The sequence below is a fragment of the Heloderma suspectum genome, chromosome 6, assembly GCF_057233095.1.
Source record: "Heloderma suspectum isolate Gila_16-S chromosome 6, 16-S_ref, whole genome shotgun sequence".
NCBI classification, from domain to species: Eukaryota; Metazoa; Chordata; class Lepidosauria; order Squamata; family Helodermatidae; genus Heloderma; species Heloderma suspectum.
The window spans coordinates 128,047,603-128,074,576 of record NC_139463.1 but is presented as its reverse complement, the minus strand read 5'-3'; the positions used below and the strand labels follow the sequence as shown (position 1 = coordinate 128,074,576).

The 26,974-nt window shown below is 53.5% G+C and overlaps 2 protein-coding genes across 3 annotated transcripts; one reads left to right on the top strand and one right to left on the bottom strand.

Moving 5' to 3' along the window:
* Positions 1-9,935: 9,935 nt before the first annotated feature.
* Positions 9,936-14,160, top strand: SOX15 (SRY-box transcription factor 15). Its single transcript, XM_084806784.1, has 2 exons — positions 9,936-10,512; positions 13,539-14,160. Exons 1-2 carry the CDS (start codon positions 10,019-10,021, stop codon positions 13,765-13,767), a joined length of 723 nt encoding a protein of 240 aa, XP_084662910.1. The 5' UTR covers positions 9,936-10,018; the 3' UTR covers positions 13,768-14,160.
* Positions 14,161-17,955: 3,795 nt separating this feature from the next.
* On the bottom strand, positions 17,956-25,432 carry MPDU1 (mannose-P-dolichol utilization defect 1). Of its 2 annotated transcripts, none has more exons than XM_084806782.1 (7): positions 25,268-25,432; positions 24,400-24,465; positions 23,271-23,403; positions 21,909-21,994; positions 20,951-21,069; positions 20,161-20,271; positions 17,956-18,679 (listed from the first exon to the last, which is right to left on the bottom strand). In XM_084806782.1, the coding sequence occupies exons 1-7, from the start codon at positions 25,404-25,406 to the stop codon at positions 18,446-18,448; spliced, it is 888 nt and encodes a 295-aa protein (XP_084662908.1). In that variant the 5' UTR covers positions 25,407-25,432; the 3' UTR covers positions 17,956-18,445. The 2 variants fall into 2 exon arrangements, with proteins under 2 accessions (XP_084662908.1, XP_084662909.1); XM_084806783.1 differs by having other exon boundaries at positions 17,956-18,456.
* Between the last annotated feature and the right edge of the window lie 1,542 nt (positions 25,433-26,974).

Below are 26,974 nucleotides of genomic sequence, written 5' to 3'. Positions count from 1 at the left end.
TGGGGCTGGGGCTCACCCACAATGCCCCCCCCCCCGCAGCAGCTGGCTGGACGAGGTGGGGCAAGGAAACTGCCCCAGCGCCACCCCCGGGCTAGGGCACAGCCAGTTTACTGCTGTGGTGAATTGTTCCCAAGCAGCCATTTCCTTCTCGGGGCGGGGCACCCTCTGGGCTGTCCCCTCTCCTTCGGCCAGCTGGTGCGGAATGGAAGCGGGTTGCTGTGCCTCAAGGGAGCCAGGCAGGGGCGCGAGGGCCCAGGCCTCTCGCGTGCTGATGGCTTCCCTCTGGCCTGCAAACTGAGCCTGTTTGGATGGCCCGTGATGACTGTTCTTTGCCAGCCCATGTCAGAGTAGCACAGCAGACGTTTGTCGTCTTCACCGCTGAAGAAGGTGCGCTGCTCTCCGTGGGTGCGCTCCTTGCAAGCCCAGCAGGCAAGTTGTCCATCGTTTTCTCTTTTAAAGAACATGGGAGTGAAGTGCAGCCCAGCCGCAAGGGACACCTGGGCGACGACGAGTTCCACGTCCCACCTATGCCCGTCTCGTGTGTGGTGCGTTGGCCTTGGGTGCGAGTTGCTGCCTTTCCCCCAGACACCCCCCACAGCCAGCAAAGTAGGAACAAACTGTCGCCTGCCTCCTAGGCTTGTGGAGAGGAACGTGCTGAAGGTTGTGAGACCCTAGGTAAATTAAAAATGAGTCCTTGGCAGGGGAGAGGGCTGAAAGTACCCACATCCCCCCACATTTGATCCGCTGTCCGGCAGCTGGCTGTGGCCAATGCATAGAGGGCTGTGGCTGCACATTCTCTCTAGAAACCTCCCCACATAATTCTGGGGTGGGGCATGGAGGAGAATACCTTGCATTCAAGGCAGCCCTTCCGCTGGGACAAGCGCTTTCCCTCTAACCTTGGAGCTCTGTGCAGCTACCTTGTGCCAGAGGTGGGCAGGGTGTCTCTGCACTGCAGATGAGAGCTGAGGCTGTGTGTTGCGTAAGACCACCTGAAGCAGCCGTCCCCAACCGGGGGTCCCCCAGATGTGTTGGACTGCAGCTCCCAGACACTGGGAGCTGCAGACCAACATCTGGGGGACCCCCGGTTGGAGAAAGCTGACCTGGAGAATTCATAGCAGGGACAGCATTAAACCCTTGAGCTGCAACTAGAAGCCAGAGCTATTCTACAGTAGGCCTGCATATTTTCTTCCCCTCCCATGTTACTTTAAATGGCAGCATCATCCCGTTTCTCCTACACCTGCCATACTCTTTTCCTCCCTGGGCCCCCAGGTGTCCTGTAAGGCTTTTGCTTGGGCAAGGCCTGGTTGGGGGGAGGGGAGAGTTGTTTGGGTGTGTTGAATATTCATCCCAGAGCCCTTCGCAGGGAATCCCATCAGCAAGGGGAAAGAGGAGGGACAGCCCATCTGCCGTCTTGAGGTAGAGCAGGAGAGATGAGCTTTGGGTTTTGGTAACTGCAAATTACCGGTGCTGGGGGATGAATTTTGGGCCCTGAGTTGAAGGAACGCCATGAAGCATGGCCAGGGAGTGCCTTTCTTAGGGTGCAAGTGAGCCCCAGCACTTGGAAAAGTCTTCTGTTTATCCCAACATTCTCCCATGGAGCTTGGGGTTAGGTTTAGTGTCCCCCCCCTAGAATCATAGAATAGAATCATAGAATAGTAGTAGGGTTGGAAGGGCCCAACCATCAAGTCCAACCCCCTGCTCAGTGCAGGGATCCAAGTCAGTTTTCTGACTTGGTTTCCTCCAAGTTTTCTTCTTGCACTTACCCTATGAGGTGGGTTAGGGTGGGAGTGACCCTGTGAGCTCCCTGCCTCAGTGGGGTGGGGCGAGAGTTAAAGCTGGAGCTCCCCAACTATAGTTTGACACTAACCACTATACCACACTGGATAAGAGAAAGGCCCTCTGCCCATACTCAATGGCCATCCCCCCTTTGCTTCCCTTGAAAACGGGAGATCAAGCCAAAGCACTCGTTCGGTCTTCCCAACCTGGTCCCCTCCAGATATGTTGGATCACACCTTCCATGACCACGCTGACTGGGAATGGTGGGAGTTACAGTCCAGCACATCTGGAGGGCACCAGGTGGGGGAAGGCTGCACTAAGTGAAAACTGGAGGTACACAGTTCCCACCTGGCTGCCCGACTCCTGGCTTGTAAGAGCGGCGTGGCAGCAGCCATTTAAACCGGCGCAGCTCAGTCACGGCATTTTTGTGCCGGAGGAAGCTATGCCCGCCGAATGCATGCCTGCTCTGCAGCTGTGTTTAAAAAACCAGAGGAGCCTCACCAGGAAAAGAGCATTCCCAGCCTACAGCCCCAGCAGCCTACTGAGGAAGGAGGACAGTTTCCCTAGATGACAAAATGGGGTTGGAGTGTTGTGCAGCAATCCGGATGAAAATTTGGGCCATATCCAGCAAGGGCGCTGCGCAAACCCCATTTCAAATTAGCACAGCAGTGTGCTTGCAAGGTCCTGTTGGTTTCACTAGGGCTGGTGCAGGAGAACTCACGGGGAACAGCCCCTGCGTGTATATTTGGCAATGTGAGGCGGGAGCAGATCCATCCTGCGTTATTGCTTGGGACCTCCTGTAAGCTGGCTGAAATTAATTTGGTGTCTGTAGCAGAGGAACTACTGCAGCTATCAGTATTTACTCTTGTAATTATTGTTATCAATAAGCTGCAATTCTTCCTCTCTTTTTTGCCTTTATTTGTAAATTACATTTTTTTTTAAAGGGAAGCCTGAAAAAAGTTACTTCTGGCTTTCTCATCCACTCTTTCCCAAATTGAAATTGAGTTGGATTGGGCTAACATTCCCCCAAGCCCTTGGTAAATGCTTTGCTTTTGTCTTCTAGAATGGCTTCCAAGAGGCAATTAATCTCCATTTATAAGGTAATCTTTTGCCTGATGTCTCTGCAAATCTGTCCTGGGGGAGAGAATGGGGATTTGATAAGGTGTCAAAGACCAACTCACACAGGGACCTTAATGGGTTGGACGCTGTAGAGGATGAAAATGTGCAAAGAGAACCTGGACTTGCACCAAATTATCCTGTACTCTGGTGTAGTGGTTAGGGTGTGGGACTAGGGAAACCGGGTTCTAGTCCCCACTTGGCCACGAAGCTCAATGGGTGACTCTGGGTCATTGATGGATGCTCAGCCTAGCCTACCTCACAGGGTTGTTGTCGTTCAGTCGCTTCCGACTCTTTGTGATTTCATGGACCAGCCCACGCCAGAGCTTCCTGTTGGCGGTCGCCACCCCCAGCTCCCCCAGGGTCGAGTCCGCCACCTCCAGAATATCATCCATGCATCTTGCCCTTGGTCGGCTCCTCTTCCTTTTGCCTTCCACTTTCCCTAGCATCAGCATCTTCTCCAGGGTGTCCTGTCTTCTCATGATGTGGCCAAAGTACTTCAGTTTTGCCTTCGATATCATTCGCTCAAGCGAGCAGTCTGGCTTTATTTCCTGGAGTATGGACTGGTTTGATCTTCTTACAGTCGAAGGCACTCTCAGAATTTTCCTCCAGCACCACAGTTCAAAAGCATCTATCTTCCTTCGCTCAGCCTTCCTTACGGTCCAGCTCTCGCAGCCATAGGTTACTACGGGGAATACCATTGCTTTAACTATGCGGACCTTTGTTGTCAGTGCAATGTCTCTGCTCTTCACTACTTTATCAAGATTTGTCATTGCTCTCCTCCCAACAAGTAAACTCTGATTTCCTGGCTGCAGTCAGCGTCTGCAGTAATCTTTGCGCCTAGAAAGACAAAGTCTGTCACTGCCTCCACATTTTCTCCCTCTATTTGCCAGTTATCAATCAAGCTGGTTGCCATAATCTTGTTTTTTTTGAGGTTTAACTGCAACCCAGCTTTTGCACTTTCTTCTTTCACCTTCGTCATGAGGTCCCTCAGCTCCTCCTCATTTTCAGCCATCAAAGTGGTATCATCTGCATAACTGAGATTGTTAATGTTTCTTCCAGCAATTTTAACTCCAGCCTTGGCTTCATCAAGCCCAGCACGTCACATGATGTGTTCTGCGTACAGGTTGAATAGGTAGGGTGAGAGTATACAGCCCTGCCGTACTCCTTTCCCAATCTTAAACCAGTCCGTTGTTCCGTGGTCTGTTCTTACTGTTGCTACTTGGTCGTTACACAGATTCCTCAGGAGGCAGACAAGATGACTTGGTATCCCCATCCCACCAAGAACTTGCCACAATTTGTTATGATCCACACAGTCAAAGGCTTTAGAATAGTCAATAAAACAGAAATAGATGTTTTTCTGAAACTCCCTGGCGTTCTCCATTATCCAGTGGATATTGGCAATTTGGTGTCTAGTTCCTCTGCCTTTTCGAAACCCAGCTTGTACATCTGGCAATTCTCGTTCCATGAATTGCTGGGGTCTACCTTGCAAGATCTTGAGCATTACCTTACTGGCATGTGAAATAAGTGCCACTGTTCGATAGTTTGAACATTCTTTGGTGCTTCCCTTTTTTGGTATGGGGATATAAGTTGATTTTTTCCAATCTGATGGCCATTCTTGTGTTTTCCAAATTTGCTGGCATATGGCATGCATCACCTTGACAGCATCATCTTGCAAGATTTTAAACAGTTCAGCTGGGATACCGTCATCTCCTGCTGCCTTGTTATTAGCAATGCTTCTTAAGGCCCATTCAACCTCACAGGGTTATGGTGAGGATAAAACGAGAGGAAGAGAATCATGTATGCCACCTTGGAGGAAAGGGGGGATATACATGTAATGAATGAATGCCTGACATGTAAGTAGCATCCACCCTAGCAGAAGCTTGCTTAGCTGTTCAATGTATTACATTTTTATTCTGCCCTTCCTCCAAGGACTTCTGGGTGGTATACTTGGGGTTCCCTATCCTCACCACAACCCAGTGACTTTATGCTGACTTTCCTGAGATCATTTAGTAGCCATTGTGGTTGAATGGGATCTCCTCGGCTTTAAGTAACATGTTCTGACTGCTCCATTGCTCTACACCTTTCTATGATTTGTTGCCGTATTCTGTTGGATGTTCCAAGCAGTGACAAGCTGCTGGTCAAATCCGCAGGCCAAATTCCCCCTACCTACCCTGCCTCCATGTCTGTATCTCTTTCACACACATGCGTGCACACACAGGCACACACCAGGAGCAGTGTGAAACAAGGAGCGATTACGTTCTAATTTGTTATGATGCAAAATTGGGGGGTTCATAGAGTTCTTCATCAGGCAGAAGAAGGTAATTTATGAAACCCAAAAGCCTGCCTGCTCCTGCCCCCTGGTAGCACTGCCACTGCTGTGTAAGCCTGCAGGCAAGCCGGGTGGTTGGTTGCAGCAGGTGCCACAGGAGGGTCGTAAGTGGGGCAAGCAAGGCATCTGCCCACATATGCCCCACCCAGCAGGCTGGGTGTTGATACCTGACCTGAGTAAGAGAGAACATTTCACCTACTCTTTGGGACTAACTCCATCTGCTCTATTATAGACCCCTGCAAAACAAGGACATAGACATCAGCTGCCTTCAGTTCTCAAACTCCTGTGACTTTTATGTTGTCAAGCAATAAATAGGGAACCGCTTTTCATTCTGGGCTAGGACAAATGTTTATTTACAGTATTTTATCTATTGCCCAATAACAAGATTCTCTGGGCATTTGGGTACTTTACAGTAAAATTTTAAAATCCTAAAAAAGTAGTATGCAAGCAGTCTGGAGCAGGATAAAACTCCATACCACGAAAATAAAACTAGCAGCAGGAGATAACGTTAATGCAAAGAATTTAAAAAGCACTAGAAGGTTTTAAGTTTGCAAATACGGCCGCATAGCTATATATGAGAGGAGGTAATCCTTCAGGTAACGTCAGCCCATGCTGTTTAGGGCTTAAGGCTTATTACTAGCAGCACAATGAATTGGGCCTGGAAATGCACCAGAAGCCGGAGCAGATGGCAAAGCACTGGTGTGATAGGGTCCCATTGACCAGTCCCAGGTCACAACTTTACTGCCCCATTTTGGGCTGCCTGGAGTATCCATACTCTGCCTGGAGTACCCGAACCTCTTTCAAAGGCAGCTGCCCAGAGAACGCCTTGCCCTGATTCAAAGGGGAGCAGAGCAGAGCAAGGCTATCTCTGGTTTGGTCAGGTCACAGCTGGTATTTCAGTTTAAGTGGTCCAGGCACCAGTAACCCCAAGACTGGGTTACTGCAACGCGCTCTCTGTGGGGCTGCTCCGGAAGCTGGAGCGAGTGCAGAATGCAGCAGCTCGGCTGTTGTTGGGAGCTGCCTCTTTTCAGCGTGCAACTCCTTTGCCGAGGGAACTGCACTGGCTGCCTATCCACTACCAGGCGAGGCTTGAGGTTTTGGTACTCGTGTGTAAAGCCCTAAAGAATTTGTGACCAGGTACCTGAGAGAGCGCCTTCTCCCTTACCAACCTGCCTCGTCACTGAGGTCATCAGAGGGCACGTTCCTGGTGGTTCCACATGGACCTATGGCCCAGCTGGGCCATATGTCCAGAGAAGAAGGCAACCCGGAGAAGAGCCTTCAGTGCGGTGGCCCCCTTTCTGCAGAACTTCCTGCCTTTGGAGGTCAGGCAGGTGCCAACACAGCATTGCTTCTGGCGCCCCCACAAAACAGTTCTGTTCCAGGAAGCATTCCTTAAATGACCAGCCACGGTTTTTATGGCATTGTTTTAAAAGTAATTTTAATATAGTGTTTTTATCTTTTTACTACTGTACCACTTACGTTCACTGCTCCGGAATCTGTTATAGATATAGAATGGTATACAAATATGTAAAATAAATAAGCCGGGATCCCCAAGTGTGTTGGGTCTGGGGGCACATCTGGAATTTTGAGAGTGTTGTGGGTGCTCTCACAAAATGGCTGTCATGGGTGTTGCCAGTCACAAAACACCCATTTCCCAGATGGCCAGCCTGGGCTCCAGAACACAAGCCACTCTGGAACCCAGCGTTTCCTTCTCCAGCACCCACTTCACAGAAGGCAGCTTGAGGAGGCCCGAAAGACATAACTTGGCCAAGAAGCTGAGAGCAAGGCAGTGGCAGGGTCTGAGCACCAAATCACATATTTCCCCCCCACACAGTGGACAACAAAATACCCATTTTGCAGAAGGCAAATGTGGTTCTCAGAGAAACACGCACACCAGCAGCTGTTCCAGCAAGCTGCGCTGAGGGAGACACAGGGGGAGGCCCTTCCCCAGCCCAGCTGAAATAATTCATCCCCCCCATCCCTTTCTCCTTGTGTGTGTCGTGTCTTTTTAGGTAGTAAGACTGTGGGGGCAGGGGCTCTCTTGCCTAATGGATTGTGCGCATGCCGCTTTCAGAGCCTTTTTGGCCGTGGGGTGGCAAAGACACACTTCAAATAAGCACACAAATCTGAGGCCAAAACACACACCATGTAAGATCCCTTTGCTCCCTGCTCCTCTTGGCCCCGCAGGGCTCTCCCTGACACCACCAGCGGACCTTTTCCCTTTTTCTGGGCGGCTGGGAATGCTTCAGAATACAGGGCCGGCCCCCGCCATGTTTCTTCTCCAAGAATGCCTCTGGGGCCCCAAGACATCCTTGGAAATAGCGATGGCCACAGCGCTGCTTTGCAGTGGGCCAGCGTCCCAGTTAAAAAGCCAAAACATGGATTTCATTTTTAAAACTATTAGAATACAAACCGGGAGGGGCACATAGCCTGGTGGGGGTGCACAGAGGGGTCTGTGGGCACATGTTGGAGACTCCAGATCTACACTGATAAAAGGTGCTCTGCCACCTGTGCCGCTGTAGGACAGGGCTGGATGCGGCTGTGGGGGTTTCCCATCCAGCCACCGGCTTCTCTTGCTGTTATCTCCCATCACTGATAGGAGATAATGTCATTAACCTTGGAATGCGTAGCAGCTCAGCATTTGGGACTCTGTTTGAAAGTGCTACTGGGGAATTCAGCCCTGCTTTCTTCTGAGAAAACATGAGGAAGCCTCATCCTCCTTACTTCTGAGTAGATTTAACGTGTTAATAATCTGATTTGACCCCACCCACAGAAGGAATGTGCCCCTCCCCAAGACCTTTCCCATTTTGAAGTTTGGCTGAACAAAGGCGCACCCCCAGACTGTGAACCTGGTCCTTGAAGGGGGTGCCACCCCCTCCAGAATGGGTTGACTATCACTCATCCAGGCAGAAGCAGCACCTCCTAACAGTACATCTGACTTACCTGGATCGGGCCTCTCAGGTTATTGGCCCTCATCCAGCCCCTGACCTCACCCAGGCACTGGTTCAGAGCACTCACCGCCTCACCTTGCTTGGATTAAAAACAGAGACAGGGCCGGGGGTCATCTGCGTATTGGAGACACCTCAGCCCCCCTCTCCGGATGACCCCTCCCGGTGGCTCACACAGGTCTCGCCATGAGCCTGCCCAGGTATTAAGAGCTGCAGCTGCAGCCTTTGGAGGGCCCACTGTCCGCAGAGGCCCCTTGTTCTGGCACACGTGAAAGAGCTTTCTCCTGTGCTTATTTATTTTACCCATTATCCCACCCTTTTTCCTTTTGCGGGGAACCCAAGGTGGCTTGCATGGTCCTCCTATCCATTTTATCCTCAACAACAGCCCTGTGGGGTAGGTTAGGCTGAGAGTCAGTGACTGGCCCAAAGTCACCCAGTGAGCTTCATGGACAAGTGGGGACTTGAACCTAGGTCTCCCAAATCCCAGTCCAGCACTCTAACCACTACACCATACTGTTGTCCCCAAACTATAGAATGCGCTCCCTCAAGAATTATGGTTGGTACTCACTCTCTTGGCCTTAAGAAAATGTGTTGTTTTAATATTTACTGGTTTCGCTGTTTTTAATGTTCTTGTTTTTATTGTTTTAAGGTTTTGTTTTAAATTGTTACATACCACCTTCATTTAGCAGATAAGGTGGGATCTAAAAATGAAAGAAGTGGTTTGAGTGCTGGACTCGGGAGGCCCAGGTTCTAGTCCCCACTCGGCCTGGAAGCTCCCTGGGTGACTTTGGGCCAGTCAGGGACTCTCAGTCTGGCCTACCTCTCAGGGCTGTGGTGAGGATGAAATGGATAGGAGGAGGATCATGTATGCTGCCTTTGGCTCCATGGGGAAGGGTGGGAATTAAGCATTTCAAAGAAAATGAATAAATAGAGGCTTTCGGAACATCATGGCAGAACTGCCATGGGGCCAGAGCAATAATCCCCCTCTGGAACAGACCATCCAAGTAGGAGCAGAACCCCTGCAATGTCATTCCTCCAGGGCCCAGTCCAGACAACCCAGCCAGAAGGGTGCCATGCCTGATGGTACTGGAGGGTCCAAGAGTCCAGGCCCTTCTCTCGGAGGGCAAGACGCGTCCGCGGCCCACGCTGGGCCCGCGGCAACCACCGGCCACAGAGTGGGGTGAAGGGAACACGGGTGGCTTTGGGCAGGGCAGCGCCCACCCCGCGGAAAGTGCTCGGCTTCCGCGGGGGGGTGCACGGGGGCCTCTCTTGGCATAAGGCGGCGGAAGTTGCGCCTGGTTCTAGACGTGGGGAGCGCGGCTCCTGGGCTCCAGGAGCTCCTGCGATAGCTCTCCCCCAACCCGGCGCCCTCCCGCCGCGCTGGACCGCAACCCCCATGGCAGCCAGCCCTGGGGGATTAGGGGGGCTGCAGCCCAACACGGCGGGAGGGCGCCGGGCAGGGGCTGGCGGACCTCCGGGCGCTTTGATCGGCAGGAGATGGGCAACCGCTTCTGGCGCCGCGCCGTCGAAGAGCGGCAAGGCCGGGCCTGCGGACGCGACCGAGAGCGGCCTCGCCCAGCCTGGCGCCCGGGAGGTGCGTCGGACATCGAGGCCAAGGTGGCCGGGGATGCTGGGAGTCGCAGTCCCCCGCCCCAGCTGGAGGGGAAGGCCGAGCAGGAGGGGGCGGCCGGTGAGGGGCGGGCCGGGCCGGGGGCGCGGCCTCGGCGGCCGGCTATATCTGGGGCGCCGGCGCGGCACGTGCTGCCCATTGCGAGACGGAGCGCGTTCGGCCGGGGCCCTCGAGGATCGCTAGTCGGCGCCCTCCCGAGCCACGCCGCCGCCGAGGATGTTCGGGGGTCTCTTCCCGGCGGAGGAGGGGGCGGGGGCGCCGCCGCCCGCGCCAGGGGCGCCCTCGCTGCCCCCGCCGCCGCCCGTCGAGGACCCGCTGGAGAAGGTGAAGCGGCCCATGAACGCCTTCATGGTGTGGTCGAGCGCGCAGCGGCGGCTGATGGCGCAGCAGCACCCCAAGATGCACAACTCGGAGATCTCGAAGCGGCTGGGCGCCGCCTGGAAGCGGCTGGCCGAGGCCGAGAAGCGGCCCTTCGTCGACGAGGCCAAGCGGCTGCGCGCGCGCCACATGAAGGACCACCCCGACTACAAGTACCGGCCGCGCCGCAAGGGACGCCCCGCCGCCGCCCGGGAGAGGGCCGCCGCCGCCTTCCCCGCCTCGCCCCGCCGGCCGGGCTACGGCGGGCCCCCGGGCCCCGACGGGCTGGCCCTGGCCGCCAGCGGCCGCTGTGCGGCGCCGGCGGGACTCCGCTATGACTACGGCGCCTACAGGTAAGGGCTGGCGCTCGACGGGGCGCGCGGGCTGCGGCGGGGGCCGACTTTCGAACCCAGGGCCGCTCTGGCCGCGGGCTTTTCGCGGGGCGGGGGGTCGCGCCGCGCCCATCCTGGAGGTGCTTTCAGCCCGGCACGACTGGCAAACTGGCCGGTTTGTCCCGCGGAACGAGTCCCGGGGGCAAACCCCGCCATGAATCGTACTTCGAGCAGGCCTATTGCAATAAGTGGGACTGAAGTTAGTCGTGGGCACCTCAAGTCCCCGCCCTTTAAATGGGTTTGCTCTACTTGGAGTTTGGACGCCGGACACGCGTCTCTTGGTCGTCTGAACCGGGCGCGCCTTCCTCGTTCCCCGGTGTCGAACGTTCTCGCCTTCCCGCAGCGCAGTGCCAGGCGGGCTTGCTCGGGAGGAAGTCCGGTAGTGTCCGAGTAGGGTAGAGTGGCTCAGGCCGCGATCCTCTGCGCCTTTCCCGGGGAGTGAGGACAGCAGTGCGGCCGAGCGGGACTTACTTCCGAGGATGTAAGGGCGGAGTTGCGCAGAAGATGGATCGGAGCTCTTTGCCCGGCCGTTTTCTTTAAGGGAAACGGGCGTGCAGGACTAGTCTTGGGTGCAGCGCGCGAGTGTCGCCTTCGTCTGCAGGGAGACGGGGAGCCTGAAAACCGACTCCTCTGAGGCTTGTTTACCCCAAGCTCCCCCCCCGCAAAAAACCCACCAAAAACGCCACTCGGTGGCCTTTGCACAGTGCAACTTTCACGCGAATTCCTTTGTGGAAATTTGTGATGCGCGAAGCAGCCTTTCCAAACTGGATATTTGAATCTGGTGCCTCTTGATTGCAGCTGCCTCAAGTAACACCCCCGTCCTAAATGCGGGCGGGGGGGACGACGCGACGCTACTCTGGTGTCACCCCACCGGTTGAGGGTGCGAGGAAGACTCTTTGGAACGCAGCAACAGCTGCTCTAAGAGCCCCCCCCCCGCTTTCCCTGGGGGGCGCTGAGATACTGGGTTGGGTTAAATATCAGGCACCTGGTGGTTGTGCTAAGGAGGCTGGGACGCCTGGGTCTCTGAAGGCAGCAGGGCCTAGTAGTCGGGGAAATTCCCCTAGTAACATTGGATGGGGAACTCTGGCTTCAAAAGGCTGATGTGTAGGGTGAGGTGATACCTTGCCCCAATCCTACAAGACAGCCTTTCCCAACTGGCGCCCTCCAGTTCGGCTGGACTGCAACTCCTATTATCCCCCAGTCTGCTGGCTGGGTATGAATGGAGTTGTAGTCCAACCCATCTGGAGGGAGCCAGTTGGGAAAGGCTGCGAGATGCATTCTCTAGGTCCATGCCCCCTCTTGTGCATAGAACCCAGAAGGCCCTATGGGAAAGACCCAGGAGTTTCAACAGGAGAAAAGCCTCTTGTCCAAACCTACCAGGTGGCACTTCCTTCCTGGAGAATCCTGGCTGGCTGCCCCCGACCTAGCTTGCCTGTCATGCCCCAGCAAGCTGGGTGGGTGCTGCGCTGGGCTGGCACGTTGGGTGTGGCCTCCCCCTGGGGTGCTAGCTCCTTGGGTGCTCTCCAGGGGCAGGGCACAGCCCCACCCTGCCCTGCGATGCAGACACGCATGGGGAGAGCTGTGCCACCGGGGTCATGACCGGCCGTGGCCTGGCCCAGTCCCAACACGGAGAGGAGGCAGCTCTGCGGCTGGGGGCACCAGATGGACCCCTGGCTGCTCGCTGGAAGGAGAGTGATCAGGCTTTGAGCCTGGACTTCTGGGTTCTGGGCGTGGGGGGGGGCGTGGTACGCAGAGCAGCTGGGCCCCTTTCCTGGTTCCCCTGGGAAGAGGTGGCAGTCGAGTGGTGGCAGGCAGGCCCAGACAGGTTTGGGGGCTCTCCGCCAGAACTGGAGGAACAGGCTGGCTGTGGAATGCAGCCCTGGCCCGCCCACGGGCCCCAGGGGGATTAGCTTTCTCTGCCCGCAGGGGCAGGGCAGGTGCTGGTGCTGGGAGGCGCTTGCTGGTCTCAGCAAGGGGCAGGTCCCTCCCCTGCCCCCGACAGCCCAGGAGCCCTGGGTCTTTGCCCGCCCGCCGCCACTCTTTGGAAGTCCCACATCCAAGTTTGAGTTTGGAAAAAGGGGGACCCAGGCATTTGGTTGGGTGGAGCCTCCCCTGACAGCAGCCTCCCCAAGCCTGCTGCCCCTTCCAGATGTGCTGGACTGCAACACCCAGTGTCCCAAGCTGGCTTGGCCATTGGGTGGGTGGGACTTGTAGTCCAACGCATCTGGAAGGCACCAGGTGGGGGAGGCTGCTCTAAATGGCAGCTTCCCTCCCTCCCTCCAGCCTCATTAACAGAGGAACTGGCTGCCAGACCTGGTGATGGTGGGATGAGGCCCACTGGCAGGTGGAGGAGCAGCCTGTCAGCTTGTCTCTGAGAATGGTGCTGGGGGCGGGGGGAGTGCGCTGTGGATGTGGGGAGGGGTCACAGTGGGCTCCTCAGTCCTGGCTGGCCACTGTGAGAAGCAGGGCTCTTTTCTGTTATGATCGGAGTGCGCTTGAGCACCCTCCGCCCTCCATGTCAGCTTTTGCACACACACACACCCCGCCATGTTGGTTTGGCCCATGACGAACTACTTCAGTCCCACAGGCCACTTGCTGTGTGAGAGCTGGTCAGTGGAGAGCAGCCTCCTGGGGGAACGAGCCCTATTGGCCAAGGCATCGGGGCCCGCCCTTGCAGGCTCTTAGGAAAGCCCCAAAGATCCACGCGCTTGCTCTGCCTCCCCATCTGTGTTTGCCTGGGCTGTTCTGCTCAGCAGCTGCACTGTAGGGTTTAAGCAATGTTTTATCGCTGGCGTCCACTGTTCTATGAATGTTTGCTGCCTTATTATTGTATCCGTCTTTCACTGTACACGTTTTAACGTTGCAAGCCATCTGGAGGGGGCTCCAGCCCCCACAAGGCAGCCAAGAAATGTTTAGTTAAATGATTGAACTAAAATGAGCTCGGCCAGGCCACGATCCATTGATTAAAACACTGTCTTTCCCCACAGCAGCCTGGCTTTCGGCACCCCACCGTCTGCTCCAGCAGTCGCCACAATGGTGAAGCAGGACGGCCTGCAGCAGCAGCAGCTCCACCCGCTTGGCGACTTCCACGACATGATGGCCGCCTACGGCTTGCAGGGCTGCGATGTGGCTGATGGGGCAGCCCAGTACTGCCTCCCTCAGCACCCCTGTCCACAGCTGGGGTTCAACAGCACCACCCCTCTGACCCATCTCTGACAGCACGCAGAAGCTGGTGTGCCACAGTGTGGAAAACACAGCAGAGGGGCTGAGCGTGCCTGCTGCATGTACATGCAGCTGTATGGAACAAGGGGAAATGTACAGAACTTTTTTTAAACAATGAAGGAAATTGTGCATGGGGGGGGGGTAGGAACTCCTGCCAGCAGGCCCCTTTTTAATGGGGTTACGACCACATGGAGCGGCCCCCTAGGTCAGTTGCTTTCTCCAAGTCCTTGCTTGTTTAAGGAGAGGCAGGGGAGAGAGAAGAACTCTCAGCTAGATTTTTGGGGATGTCATGAGAAATAGGGAGGTATATTTTGTAATGGATGTAACTACTTTTCAAAAATACTTTTTTTAAAAAAACAAAAAAGAATAAAAGACTGAGTTTATAGAGACTGAGTTTTGTTGATTGGAACAGATCATGCTTGTGTACTCCTGGTTAACTAAGTCCAGATTCTTTCTCAGCACTCACCAGAATGTGGCTCAGAATGTGCCTAGCTCCCCACCACACCAGTCAGAGGACACTGCTGGCAGTAGTCAGAGGACACTGGGACAGTGTCAGTGTCACACCAGTCAGAGGACACTGGGACAGGGACGACTCTCCCTTTGGCTACCAGCCAGAGGATCAGTGAATGCAGAACCATAGAACAGTAGGGTTGGAAGGGGCCTACAAGACCATCGAGTCCAACCCCTGCTCAATGGAGGAATCCAAGTCAAAGCATCCCTGACCGGTGGATGTCCAGCCTCGTCTTGAATGCCTCCAGTGTGGGAGAGCCCACCGCCTCCCCAGGTCATTGGTTCCATTGCTGTATTGCTCTAACAGGAAGTTTCTCCTGATGTTCAGCTGGGATCTAGCTTCCTGTCACTTGAGCTCATTATTCCGTGTCCTGCACTCTGGGATGATGGAGAAGAGATCCTGGCCTTCCTGTCTGTGACAACCTTTCAAGTCCTTGAAGAGCGCTATCCTATCTCCCCTCAAGTCTTCTCCAGGCTAAACATGCCCAGTTCTTTCAGTCTCTCCTCGTAGGGCTGTTTCCAGTCCCCTGATCATCTTCGTTGCCCTCCTCTGAACCCTCTCCAGCTTGTCTGCATCCTTCTTAAAGTGCGGTGCCCAGAACTGGACACAGTACTCCAGCTGAGGCCTAGCCAGTGCTGAATAGAGGGGAACTAGGACTTCCTGAGATTTGGAAGCTATGCAGAAGGTAGTTAAAGGTGGAGAAGAGGCTGTATTTCTCCTGTGCCAGAGCAGGAAACGGGCAGCTGCTCGTGCCCTTGGTTAGCTGCCCCCTGCAATGCTAGGGGGCAGCTAACCCTAGCACCTTTTCCCTCTGCACCTCTTCATGCTAGGACAGGTGCAGAGGGAAAAGGTCCCACCCTCCTTCCAGGGAACAGGAGTGCTGTTGCTGCCCCCCCCCCCATGTTGCTTCCAGCTCTCTGAAGGGGCTGTTCCAATAGGTTGCAAGCACACCTATGCTGGCTGGGCTGCTGGTGGCCAGGGTAGCGCCTGTGGGTGGTGGTCATAGACAGTTCCATGGATGCTGATCCAGCGTACAACAGCTGAAAAAAAGGGACATTGTGGCCATACGGAACGTTGGGAAACAGGCTGAAAATTAGAGCCAGTATGGAAATGCTTGTTCATAAATCGACACTGCACATGGAAGATGGGCCACTCCCAGAAGGAAGCCCTTCTTCACACAGTGCATAGTCTAAACTGTGGAAGTCACTACGAGACGTAGTAATGGCCACCAATTTGGATGGCTTTAAAAGGGGATGAGACCCAAAAAAGTATTTTGAATTTTAAATTATTTTTAGGCGGCCTTTCAAGGTGGAACCCTCTCAAGGCAACATACAAGATTTAAAAAAAACAAAGTGGATAAAATTCAGTCCAAACGTATTCAATAAAAATCCCCAGGATTAACAAAAATAGAACTTTCCAATACAAGTAGCAGCCCAGATATTACGGGAAGGCCTATGAGAACAGGTGGGTCTTCAGAGCTTTCTTGAAGACCTGCAAGGAAAGGGCCTGATGAACCCCTGACAGAAGTTTATTCCAGAGGCCTGGGCCACCACTGTGAAGACCACCACTGTCCCTTGTACTCACTGGCCTTACTGGTGGGCAAGTGAGAAGGGCCTCTGCTGATGACCCCAAAGTGTGGGCAGGCTGGGACTGGAGGCCACCCTTCCAACTGCCATGGCATTCACTACCACAAGACATAGTAATGGCCCCCAAGTTGGATGGCTTTATAAAGGGGATTGGATAAGTTCATTGAGGATAAGATTATCAGTGGCTACCAGCCCTGATGACTATATGCTACTTCCAGTATCAGAGACGGGATGCCTGTGTACACAGGGGCTGGGGAACATGAGCAGGAAGGTGCTGCTGCACTCCTGTCCTGCTTGTGGGTTTCCAGTGAGCAGCTGGTTGGCCACTGTGACCAGAATGCTAGACTTGATGGACCCTTGCTCTGATCCAGCAGGGCTCTTCTGTGTTTTTAGCTTGGAGAAAAGAGGACCAAAAGCAGGGGAATTAAGAGGTTTATAAATGGAGGTGTGGAGAAAGTGGGTGTAAGTCTTCCTGCATAATGCAACTGAAAGGCCAGGAGATCACAAAGGCAAAAGGAGGCACAACTTTAACTTGCAGAATGTATTGCTATACCAGCCTTCTGCAACCTGAGGCCTTCCAAGTGTGTTGGACTATGAGAGTTAGGCCCAGCATGGCGGAAGGTGCCAGATTGGGGAAGGATGATTTAGCAGCTGAGGATGAAAGACATTCTTCCTCATCACCTTCTCAGCCCTTTGGGGTTCTTGCTCAACTCCCTTCAGTCACTGATTCATCCCATGAACACACAAATGCACAAGCAGCTAAGTTTCATCCTCATCTGCTAGATGCACAAACTGGCTGAGGTGGACCTGAGCTCAGGGATCAGAGATGCCCTGAGAAACTGGCTTTGTAAAAATCAAAGCTGTTTTGGCCTTTGGGGGAAAAAAATTCAAAATCCATTTTAGGGCAATACAAGTCGCAACATCGTAAGTGAGCTTCTGAGATCTCCAGATCTTTTTGTAATATTTTGTCTGACGACGTGATCTGGAGATTGCCAAAGCTTGCACACTTTTGCAGCCTTTGGTTTGGCTTAATAAAAGTATTTATTTCCCTCAAAGAGATGTTGGCTTTGTAACCATGCTAATGGCTCTGCTCTCCAGACAATGGCAGAGCATCTGTGCCTCACCCCTCAGGCTCCATTGGTGCCACCTCAGTGGTTGAGGAATCCTCGCAGGTTAGGCACAGCCAGGGCATGGCTGGCTGGCGGATTATGGGAGCTGTAGTCCAGCGCATCTGGAGGGCACCAGGTTGGGGCAATCCAGCTGGGCATCTTATGTTGGTGCAGGAGAAGACAGACCCCAGCAGCACCCCCCTCCCACAAGGCATTGGTAGAGTAGGACTCAGTCCCTAAACATGAGAACACCTGGGGCCTCAGGTCTCCCTCCCCCAAAAGCTTTTCTGCAATCCCTAACAGATTAGGGTGAAGGGAGGCTCCGGGCTCTCTGCAGTAACAGATGCTTTGCTGTCTTCTTCCTTGCTCCCCCAACAGCAGCTCCTGCTCTAATCCAGCAGGCAGCTCCTGTCTTCTTGTTGTTGTTCAGTGGTTCAGTCGCGTCCGCCTCTTCGTGATCCCATGGACCAGAGCACGCCAGGCCTTCCTGTCCTCTGCTCTCTCCTGGAGCGTGCTCAGGTTCATAGCTCCTGTCTACCCCTCTGAAAAGCCACCGCCAAACAGCAACACTCTCACTGCCCTGGCTGCAATTGCTAAAGGAGCAGCAAGGAGGACCCCCTTGGCAAGGGATTGGAGGCCCTCCCACATCAGGGGCAGGAAGCCCAGCTGTGCTGGCCCTGCTCTGACTCACCTGGGCTCCTCCCTGCAGCTAACTCTTGCTAAATGCTCCAATTAGGATGCCCTGCCCTGCCGCCCAGCCCAGCCCAGCCCAGCCCATTGCAGGCAGAGGCACCAACTTCCCACCCTCCAGGGCATTCGCAATGCAAAGAGCTGCAGCTGGGAGGGGCTGGCAGAAGGTGGGAAAGGTAGGGGGGGCACACCGCAGGTTAGAAGTTTACCTGCACAATCCAGAGCATACGCAACAGCTCTCTGGTGGGGAGAGGCTGGAACTACAAGACTGAACCTGGCACTGTAATAAAGAAGAGCTGTGTATTTCACTTGGAAAACGTTTGAGGGAGCACATAATTTCAGGCTACAGAAAACTTCTTTCCAGCTAGGGTCTTGCCCCCAGCCCCTGCACCATGGCACTAGCAGCGGGGAGAACAGCCTGGGAAGCAACCCGCCCTTTCCTGCCCACCCCACAAGCACAAAGTCCCCTGAGAGTCCCAGAGCAGGCAGCACTGTCCCGTGGCTCAGAATGCAAAAAGAGGGATGCCCGGAAAATTGGAATCATCATCACAGCAGTGGTAGAGGCAGTGCCAAGAGCGGGGGGGGGGCAGTCTCCCCGCTTGCTCCCAGAACGGAAGCCCTCTGGCCCTTTCCTGGGGCTCCTCCTGAAGAGGGGGGCGGCTCTCTCCTAGGCCTTCTTGCGTTTGTCAGCTGGGATGTTCCAGTAATAGATGAGCTGCCCCATGATGATGCTGTTGCACACGGAGGAGACGATGTATGTCAGAGCCATGAGGGGGTCACCCGTCTCCTGGAAGGCAAGGATGGAAAGCAGCAGGGTCCTCTCGTGATCTGCCACAGGAATTCAGGGAGCTGCGGCCACTGCCCCATGTGTTTTGGCGCTCCTCCCTCAAACTTCTGGGATAGGCTGGGAAGCCTCCTAAGCAAAACCCTCCGACTTGGCTCTCCCCACAAACCTGGGAAGCCATTTTGCAGGCGGGAGCGCTTGGAGAACAGCAAGGGGTTGCTGCCAGCTGGGTGGATTGATTTAAATCATGATTAAAAACAGCAAGGAAAAAGGTAATCACTAATTTATATCAGCAGGGTGGATTGATTTAAATCAGCAAGGAAATTGTCAGTGTAAATCACTATCAATTTAAATCACATTTCCCATTGAAACTTTTTCATATATTTCTGGAACAATGGGGCAAATCTGTCCACTAAACCATTTTAATTTACAACTAAATTGAGTATTATTTATACTGTTTCATTCATACAAGCAGACTTTGCATCTCTTTGTCTTATGGTATATATTTGGCATGCTTCCCTTTTTACTTACACAGGGAATTTCTTTAAAATTTTCCCATCTAGGGTCTTTCTTATGCCCAGAATCCATGACAGGTTTGAGATTAATAGCACAATCCTGTACATATCTCCTCAGAAATAAGTTCCATTGAGTTCAATAGGGGTTACTCCCAGGTAAGTGTGTACAGCACTGCAGCCTTAGTATGGGAATACAGGAAGGGGTACACTGGACAATTTTGGCTTCTCTTTCTTTCTGTTGTTGCTCCTTTCTGCTTCACTCTGTATTGGCCCAGCTTGGCCCTCACAAAAAACAAAGTAGCCAACAAAAATGAAATGCGCGTGACTGATTGTTTGAAGCAGCTGGGCAGACAAAATCCATTTTATTTATTTTTAAATCTCATTTTTTTGAAGCATCAATTTTATCCACCTTGCTATATTGCATTTCTGTCTTGACCAACTCCTCTGCCTTTTTTACCTCAGCTCCATCATCACATAGAACTGTGGCTCCCACGACACAACAATCTTATGCAGCCTGCGTCTTTGCACGTATGACTTTAGTCAGAGAAACGGAAAGCCCAGCACTTTCCAGGAGCACGAGCTAGGAGGTAAACTGGCCAGAGCTATTTTTATGAGATGAAACACTGAAATGAATGCCCATATTTGATTGGTAAACAACTTCATTTTTATGATATTGTAAGTGTAGGTTTAGCATTTTCATGAGATGAAAATTGTAACTATGTTCATTTTGGGGGTAACAGAGAAATTTAGTATTTCAATTATGATGTTTTTTAAAATGTAAAGTTTAAAAATCCAATTTAAATGTTAAAAATTCATTTTTTTAAAAATCAGTGATTATAATCCACCCTGGCTGCCAGGCACAAACCCAGAGACTACTTGGCAAGCACTCCGAAGCTGCTCTCCCAGCTCTGACAAGCGCTTGGCTTTTTCCATTATGCCGGATGCATGTTGCGATCAAGAGCCCTGTGGGAAAGAGCTGCTGGAAAAGCCTCTTAAAGGAGCAGCGTCTGGGGTTTAGTCCCTGGCAGTCCTAGCAGCACCACTTCAAATATACACTCAGAAAGTTGATAGATATTTATTAACAGGTCATGAGGGGGACTCCTTGGGACAGGAGCTGAACTTCTCCCTATCTCGGCACCAAAGCAGTTCCCCTTACACACACACACACAGTCACAAGTCAAACTCGGCCTACCTGGACAGTGGTGAAGATTCGCGCCAGAGACCCTGTGAGAAGCAGAGAGGCCGTGATGGCGGAGAGCTGGCCCGTGTGCCCATTACGGAAGTTTGTGGCTGCCTGCAGGAGCTGTGGAGGAGAAGATGCGGCTGAGCTCCCTTCTGAGATGGCAGTCTAGCTCAACATCCCCCCCCCTTGTGCTGAGACTGCTCCCCCCTCGCTCTTCAGCTTCAGCCTCATACACTCACCCCCTAGGTCAGTTCCCCCAACCTGGTGCCCTCAGATGTGTGCTGAGCTACAATTCCCACAATCCCACAGCAGGAGTTGCAGTCAAGCACCCCTGGAGAGCACCAGGGAGGGCAGGGCTACCGCAGACTAAGCACTCTCCCCGTCACAGCCGGAGCCAAACAAAGCAAGGCACGCCAGAGGTGGCTACGGGACACGAGGACCAACCTGGTCCAAAAATCCAGATCTTTCATGCAAACAAGCCAGGCCAAGATGACACAGCCAGGCTCTCGTCACAACCCTGATTGTTCACCAGCCAGGCTTCTTAGACGTGATTTTCTGCCAGAGGCTGAGCTAAATCTACCTGCCCAGTCAGCCTAAGAGAAAAAGTGCACCTGCAATTCTAGCTGCCCCAGAGGAGAGGAACCCTCCAACCACTCTCCCCCCACACAGCAGAGGATTGCCACCTCTAGAGAAAGGCTGAGACGAGAGGCATCCCAGCGCACGAAGGAAGCAGCACCCCTCATGGGGCAAAGGGCCCAGATCCCCACATCCGGTGTCCCAGGCCGGAGGTGGTGCTTACCCTGCTTATGACGACAGCAGGCATATTGGAAGCCTGAAGGGCCGTCACTACGCCCGTGGGAGTGAGCGAAGACAGCAAGAGGGAAAGGGCTCCGGAATAGACAAGCAGGAAGGACAAACCTACAGGAGGGAACGGAGGCCTTGCATCACACCACCCAGCCCCACAGCCGGACAGACGTGTCACACGTGCCCCTCCCCCCACCAACATGGTCTGTAGAGCCCACAGTCCAGCCCCTCCCCCCAGCCAGTTTTGCCTCCTTGCTTGGTGCCCCAGGACTGCAGCACCCTGGAAAGGAGATGCAGGGCCAGCAATGCTCCATTTAACTGCTGGGCCTCCTCCTCTCGTCCTGCCTGCTTGCCCATCCCCCTGTCTGGCTAGCATTTCCCAATGCACAAGGAGATGACCAGGCACCCAGAACTGAGCTCCCTCCATTTCCCAGATAAACGACTGCATTGCAGAAGTATGAAGTTCATACTCAGAGGTCAGTATTCCAAGAACCTTTATGCTCATTTAAAAAAAAAAAAAAAGAGAGAGAGAGAGAGAAAGTTTCTAGACCTTATCGACACAAAATAAACTTAAAACCACCTGGGGACATACCTGGTAAAATTTAAGAAGCCAGAGAGGGACCAAACAGGGTTGCATGGGGACCTAGAGGGGCCTCAACACCTTGCACAGTCCCTCAACATTCCCCCACCACATGTATCTACCCATCCCCAGCTTCCACTTATTAATTCCCTCCCTGAGGGAACCCTCCCTCGGGTTGTTCTTTGGGTGCAGAGAAGACCCCTCCGCACAAGCTTACAGAATCTAAACTAGATACACACCCCTACTGTACCCTGGCAAGTAAGTGTGTGTGTGTGTGTGTGTGTGTGTGTGTGTGTGAGTGAGAGAGAGAGAGAGAGAGAGAGAGAGAGAATTCCCAGCTACTAATGTACCCTGAAGCCCAGTTCCGACTTACCACGCCCCGTATGCCCCCCAAAATGCTGCACCAGGAACCCAATCGCCACAGTTTGCATCATGAGGAAGAGAGCCTCGCCCCAGGAGCTGTGAGGAGAAAAAGAAGGGTGTGTGGGAAATGGGAGCTTTTGTACCTAGCAACCAACAAGGGCAAAGCTCAGAGCTCCCAACACCTTTTTCCAGGCAGGCAACAGCTGAGAAGCAGAAGGAGCCCCCTGCAACCCACAGTACCTCCCACTTCCCAAAACTGAAGGCAGACCTTTGTGGCAGAGCTATGACACCACCACAGCCACCACCACTAATATCATCATCATCACAGCAGCAGCAGCATTTTTACCCTGCTCTCCACCTGGAAAGGCTCCCAGAGAGGCTTACAAAGATCAGTGGCGAGAAAGTCCCTTACAATTTCAAAGACACGACACAAAAGGAAAAATGTTTGGGAGGAAGGAGGAAAAAGGCAAACTCAGGCCTAGTTCTTAGTTACAAAGGTGCTCTTTCTGGAAGGGTGAAACAAGTTGCCTGCAGAGGCGCCTTCTCTGGCCAATGAATGGTGCTCAGCTGGTTTTCCCCTTGCCATGATGCTTTTCCTGGGAGGCAAGTGAAACAGCCTCCCAGTGGCCCTTGGTCTCCTGGCCAATGGCAGAGGCCAGAGAGTGCTGCCCTTCAGCTCTGTAGGAACCAGCTCTTGTGCCTGTAAACAGCAGCTGGGTATGCAGACATTATCCAGTGACAACGGATGGTCTGGATCCAGATATAAGCATGTGTAAGTGGGCAGGTGAAAGCAGACTTCCCCACCCCTTCCTCCCCACAGCAGCCCCTCCAGCCCCTTAGAAGGCCACATGGAGGATATGGGGGCCCTGCCGAATGGGGTGAGGTGTGGTGGGTGTGGGGAGGGGGATCCCCCCAAACTGGGCAGAGGCATCCTCCATGAGCCATCTCCCTTCCTTGCCTCGAATCAGATTTCTGCAGATCAGGCGACTGCTAAAGACAGAGTAGCAGACTGGGCTAAGGCATTTAAGATGATAAGCAATCCTACTTTGGTTAAGGTTAACCAAATGCCTTATGGTTAAGGCTGTTAAGATGATAGGTGATCCTACTTTGGAGTCATAGCTCATTTCCATCCTCCTTGCTAAACCCCAGAATCATGGATGGTCATGAAGGTCTGTTGTGAAGGGGAAGACAGTGCAAGTGTTCCTTGCAGCAGCAGAGAAAGGGATGGAGCAGTGGCTAAGGGAAAGAAAGTGCCCAAATCTCCTCTGTTAAGGGATAGGCTGCCACATGATCTCAAGTAGGACTCAACCTGACACCCTGCTCAGGATGAGGGTGAAAATGACCTGTCCTGGAATCTCAGATGCTACCCTACCTGAATGGGAAGCTGTTGGAGATGCTGTAGGCCATGGTCCCAGTGATGGCAAGTAGTTCCAGCAATATGGAATGGAAGCTCAAACCCTCCGCGCTCTTGGCCCCCAGGATCTTGAAGATCTGGGGCAGCTTCACTGTAGAAAGGGGGAGGAATAAGACAAAAGTAATAAGCCACTCAAAATTTGCACCATCACTACATGTCCTGCTACATACACCCAAAAGGAAGCTGCTTCCTTCTTCAAAAAAAAAGCAGCTCCCTCAGGAGGCAAACGGCCCTGGATCCTCCTCTCCAGGTGGCCAGTCACAGGGCACAGCTCAGGGGACATCGATTTGATTCCTCCTCCTCCTCCTTTCTCTGGGTAAGATCCGAACTGCTTTTTCAAACAGCAGTGATCCACTTAAAATTCCAATTCTGTGCACTTTTCTTCTATACTGCTCACAATACCAATTTAGTGGGGATGAAGCTACCAGTATTGGGTTTTCTTGGTTGCAGAATTTTATCAAGAAGCCAAGGAAAAATGAATAAAGTATTCTGTGAGCATAAAATGGGGCAGATTTCAATTTGAAGCTGGGCTCACGAGAGCTAAGTTTTAAGTCCTATTATTATTATTATTATTATTATTATTTATTACATTTCTATACTGCCCCACAGCTGAAGCTCTCTGGGTGGTTTACAGAAGCTAGCAGAACCCTGTAACACAAGAAGTCATTTCACACCATTCCTTCCCCTCTCCACCAAGTCACCCCAATCAGCCCCACACAAATCTCAGAGTGTTTTTCAGCTCAACTGATAGAACTGAACTATAGGGAGACTATAGTTCACACTTTTGCTCACACAGCAAAAGCCAGTTTCCAGAAGGCAGCTTCCAGCCATGTGCTGGTCTACTGCAGCAAAACAGAGACACTTGTGGCATTAAAGACTTATTTATTTATTCTGGCATAAGCTTCTGTGAACCCATTATATCAGATGCATTATGGAGTATTATGGAGCTTAGGTTTATATATGGTACATATGCAGGGAGGGGAAAGAACTGTAAACAGTGAGGTCAGAAGGAAATTAAACACAAACAGCGACAATCACATTATCAACCGTGGTCAAGAATCCACCAGGGAAATTTAAGTGCTCATACCCATGAGGGAACCAGCAACGATGGCAAATCCAAGTCCTTTGCTAATGAGGATTTTGAGGCACGGAACTAAAGGAATTGAAAAGACACACAAAAAAATTGAACTAAATACTACCACCATATATGTTTACTTCACAACCTTTATTGCATTTACTCTTATGACGTTTCTGTGAGGTAGGTGACAAATCCAATTGTTAAACTAGGCATGCAATGCCATGCAATAATCCCTTGATGGAGCAAGTGACCACCTTACTTTCTGCTGGGCCTTCTGCTGTTGCATGGCGGGCAGAAGTTTAACAGGTAGTTTCTTGATAGCAGGTAGGGTAACTATTAAAGGAGAGCCCTGCTGAAAGAAAGTGGCGTGGCTTGAAAGCCCACTGGGCTACATTAGAAACAAAACAAAAACAATAATCCTGAATTACTAATTTGAGGCTACCAGTTCCGCCCCAAAGCAGCATGGCGCCAAGTGGCTTCACCTTATTTCGCCCCTAGGTCTGTGTATTTATGTATTCATTGTTTCATCTGAGACATTTGTATTCCATAAAGGTCTGGATTTTCAGAGTATATTCTGCGCCTCAGGCGGATATAAAATTGGAAGATAAAGGCAGAAATAAATAATAAAGGACCGGGACACTTCCGCCCGGCCCTAACATGACGGAACTTCCGCTGGACCGGAACGCATCGAGCCTCTTCCGCCCCCTTCCAACATGGCCGCCCACCTAGCTCCCTCTATCGGCGAAGGTGGCAGCCAGGCGCTTTCACCCTTCACCGAGATGGCCGCCAGCCGCCCCGAGGTGCTTCCGCTTCCCCGGCCGTTGCCGTGGCGACGGCGCTCCGGGCCCCGCTCGGGGAAAAGGGGGGCCCGACTCACTGTGCAAGAGGTTGAAGTCGACGAGGAGCTCGTCGTAGCAGCGTTCCGGGAGGACGTGCGGGACGAGCGCGCCCTTCAGCGCTGACGCCGCCATTTTGGCGAAGGGGGAGCCTGAAGTGGGCGAAACTTCCGCCTCCATCAGGCCTTGAACGCGCCGGATGCCCTGAGGTAACGCGGCTCCGTGTGCGCATGCTCAGCGGCTGAAGCCGCTGCTCCTACGGAGCTATCCGCTACGCGCATGCGCCCCTAGCGGCGGGAGGGAGCCGCCGTTTAGCGCTGCGCGCGCGCACTCTGCACAACGCCGCCGCTCAGAACGGGCTTGTGCTGCTCTCGGATGCTGTTGAAGCAGGAGGCCCTGTGCGCAGGCGCCCTTTGACTTTCTCTTCCCTGCTGCCCCTCCAGCCTCGCCCCTCCCCTCATTGTCTGGCTCAATTTGGCCAAGGGACAAAATGGCTGCCACAGCTCAGCAGCCATCTTGCCCCAGCCCAGGCCAGAGGAGCGAGGGGCCCCAGCAGCAGCTGCTGCCCACCCTCAGCTGTGGCACGGTGGCCCTGTGCCTGCTCTACTACATGCGGCTGCAGCGGGGCCGGCGCCTGCGTGAGGCTGCGCGTCGGCACCGGGCTGCTCGCCATCACCGAGCCCAGGCCCGCTCACGCCAACGCTTTGCGCTGCTGTGGCTTTGCCGGATGCTGGCGCGGACTCCTGGCTTAGCAGGCCTTTGCCAGGGGGGCGGCAGTGGAGGGGGCAGCCTACCACGGTTGCTACGGGAGCGGCGCCTGTGGAGCAAAGCACGGAGCTCGGCCTTCTGGGAAATCGTGCGGGTCAAAGCCTTCGGCCAGTGGGAGTGGGTCGAGAACTTCCGTGTGTCGCCTGGCACGTTTGACTATCTGTGTGCCCAGTTGCGCAATGCTATTCAGCGCCGGGACACCAACATGCGCCGCGCCATACCAGCTGACGTGCGCCTTGCCATGACGCTGTGGCGCCTGGGGGCTTGCACTGAGTACCGGGCAGTAGAGCAGCTCTTTGGTGTGTCCCGCTCCACTGTCTGCAAAATCCTGCGTGATGTTTGTGAAGCCGTGGTGGGCATCCTCACACCGGCATATGTGCGTCCTCCAGATCCTGTGGAAGTGGCTGCTGGGAATGGTTTCCCCTTGCCCCAATTGGCTGGCGTGTTGGGATCCCTCCACATCCCCATCCGTGCACCCAATGAAAACGCTGCAGGCTACTACAATCGCCATGGCTGGCATTCGGTGGTGGTCCAGGCTGCTGTAGACTCCCGCGGGTGTTTCTGGGATATCAACGTTGGATGCCCAGGGAGGGTGACAGACACCCAAGTGCTGTGCACGTCAGAGCTTTATCAACGGGCCCAAGAGGGCGAACTGTTTCCAGGGGGCTCCCAAGACATCAGCGGGATCCAGGTGCCAGTTTATTTGCTTGGTGGCTGCTCCTACCCCTTCCTCCCTTGGCTCATGCGGCCCTATCGGAACGAGGTTCTGACTCCCACTCAACAGCGGTTCAATGAGTATGCGGCTGCCGCACGGACAGTAGTGGGCGTGGCCTTTGGGCGCCTGCGAGGACGCTGGCGCTGCCTCACCAAACGCAACGACACGGATGTTTCCTTCCTGCCCACCCTCATTGCTGCTTGCTGTACCCTCCACAATGTCTGCGAGGCACGTGGAGACATCTTCCAATCATGCTGGATGGAAG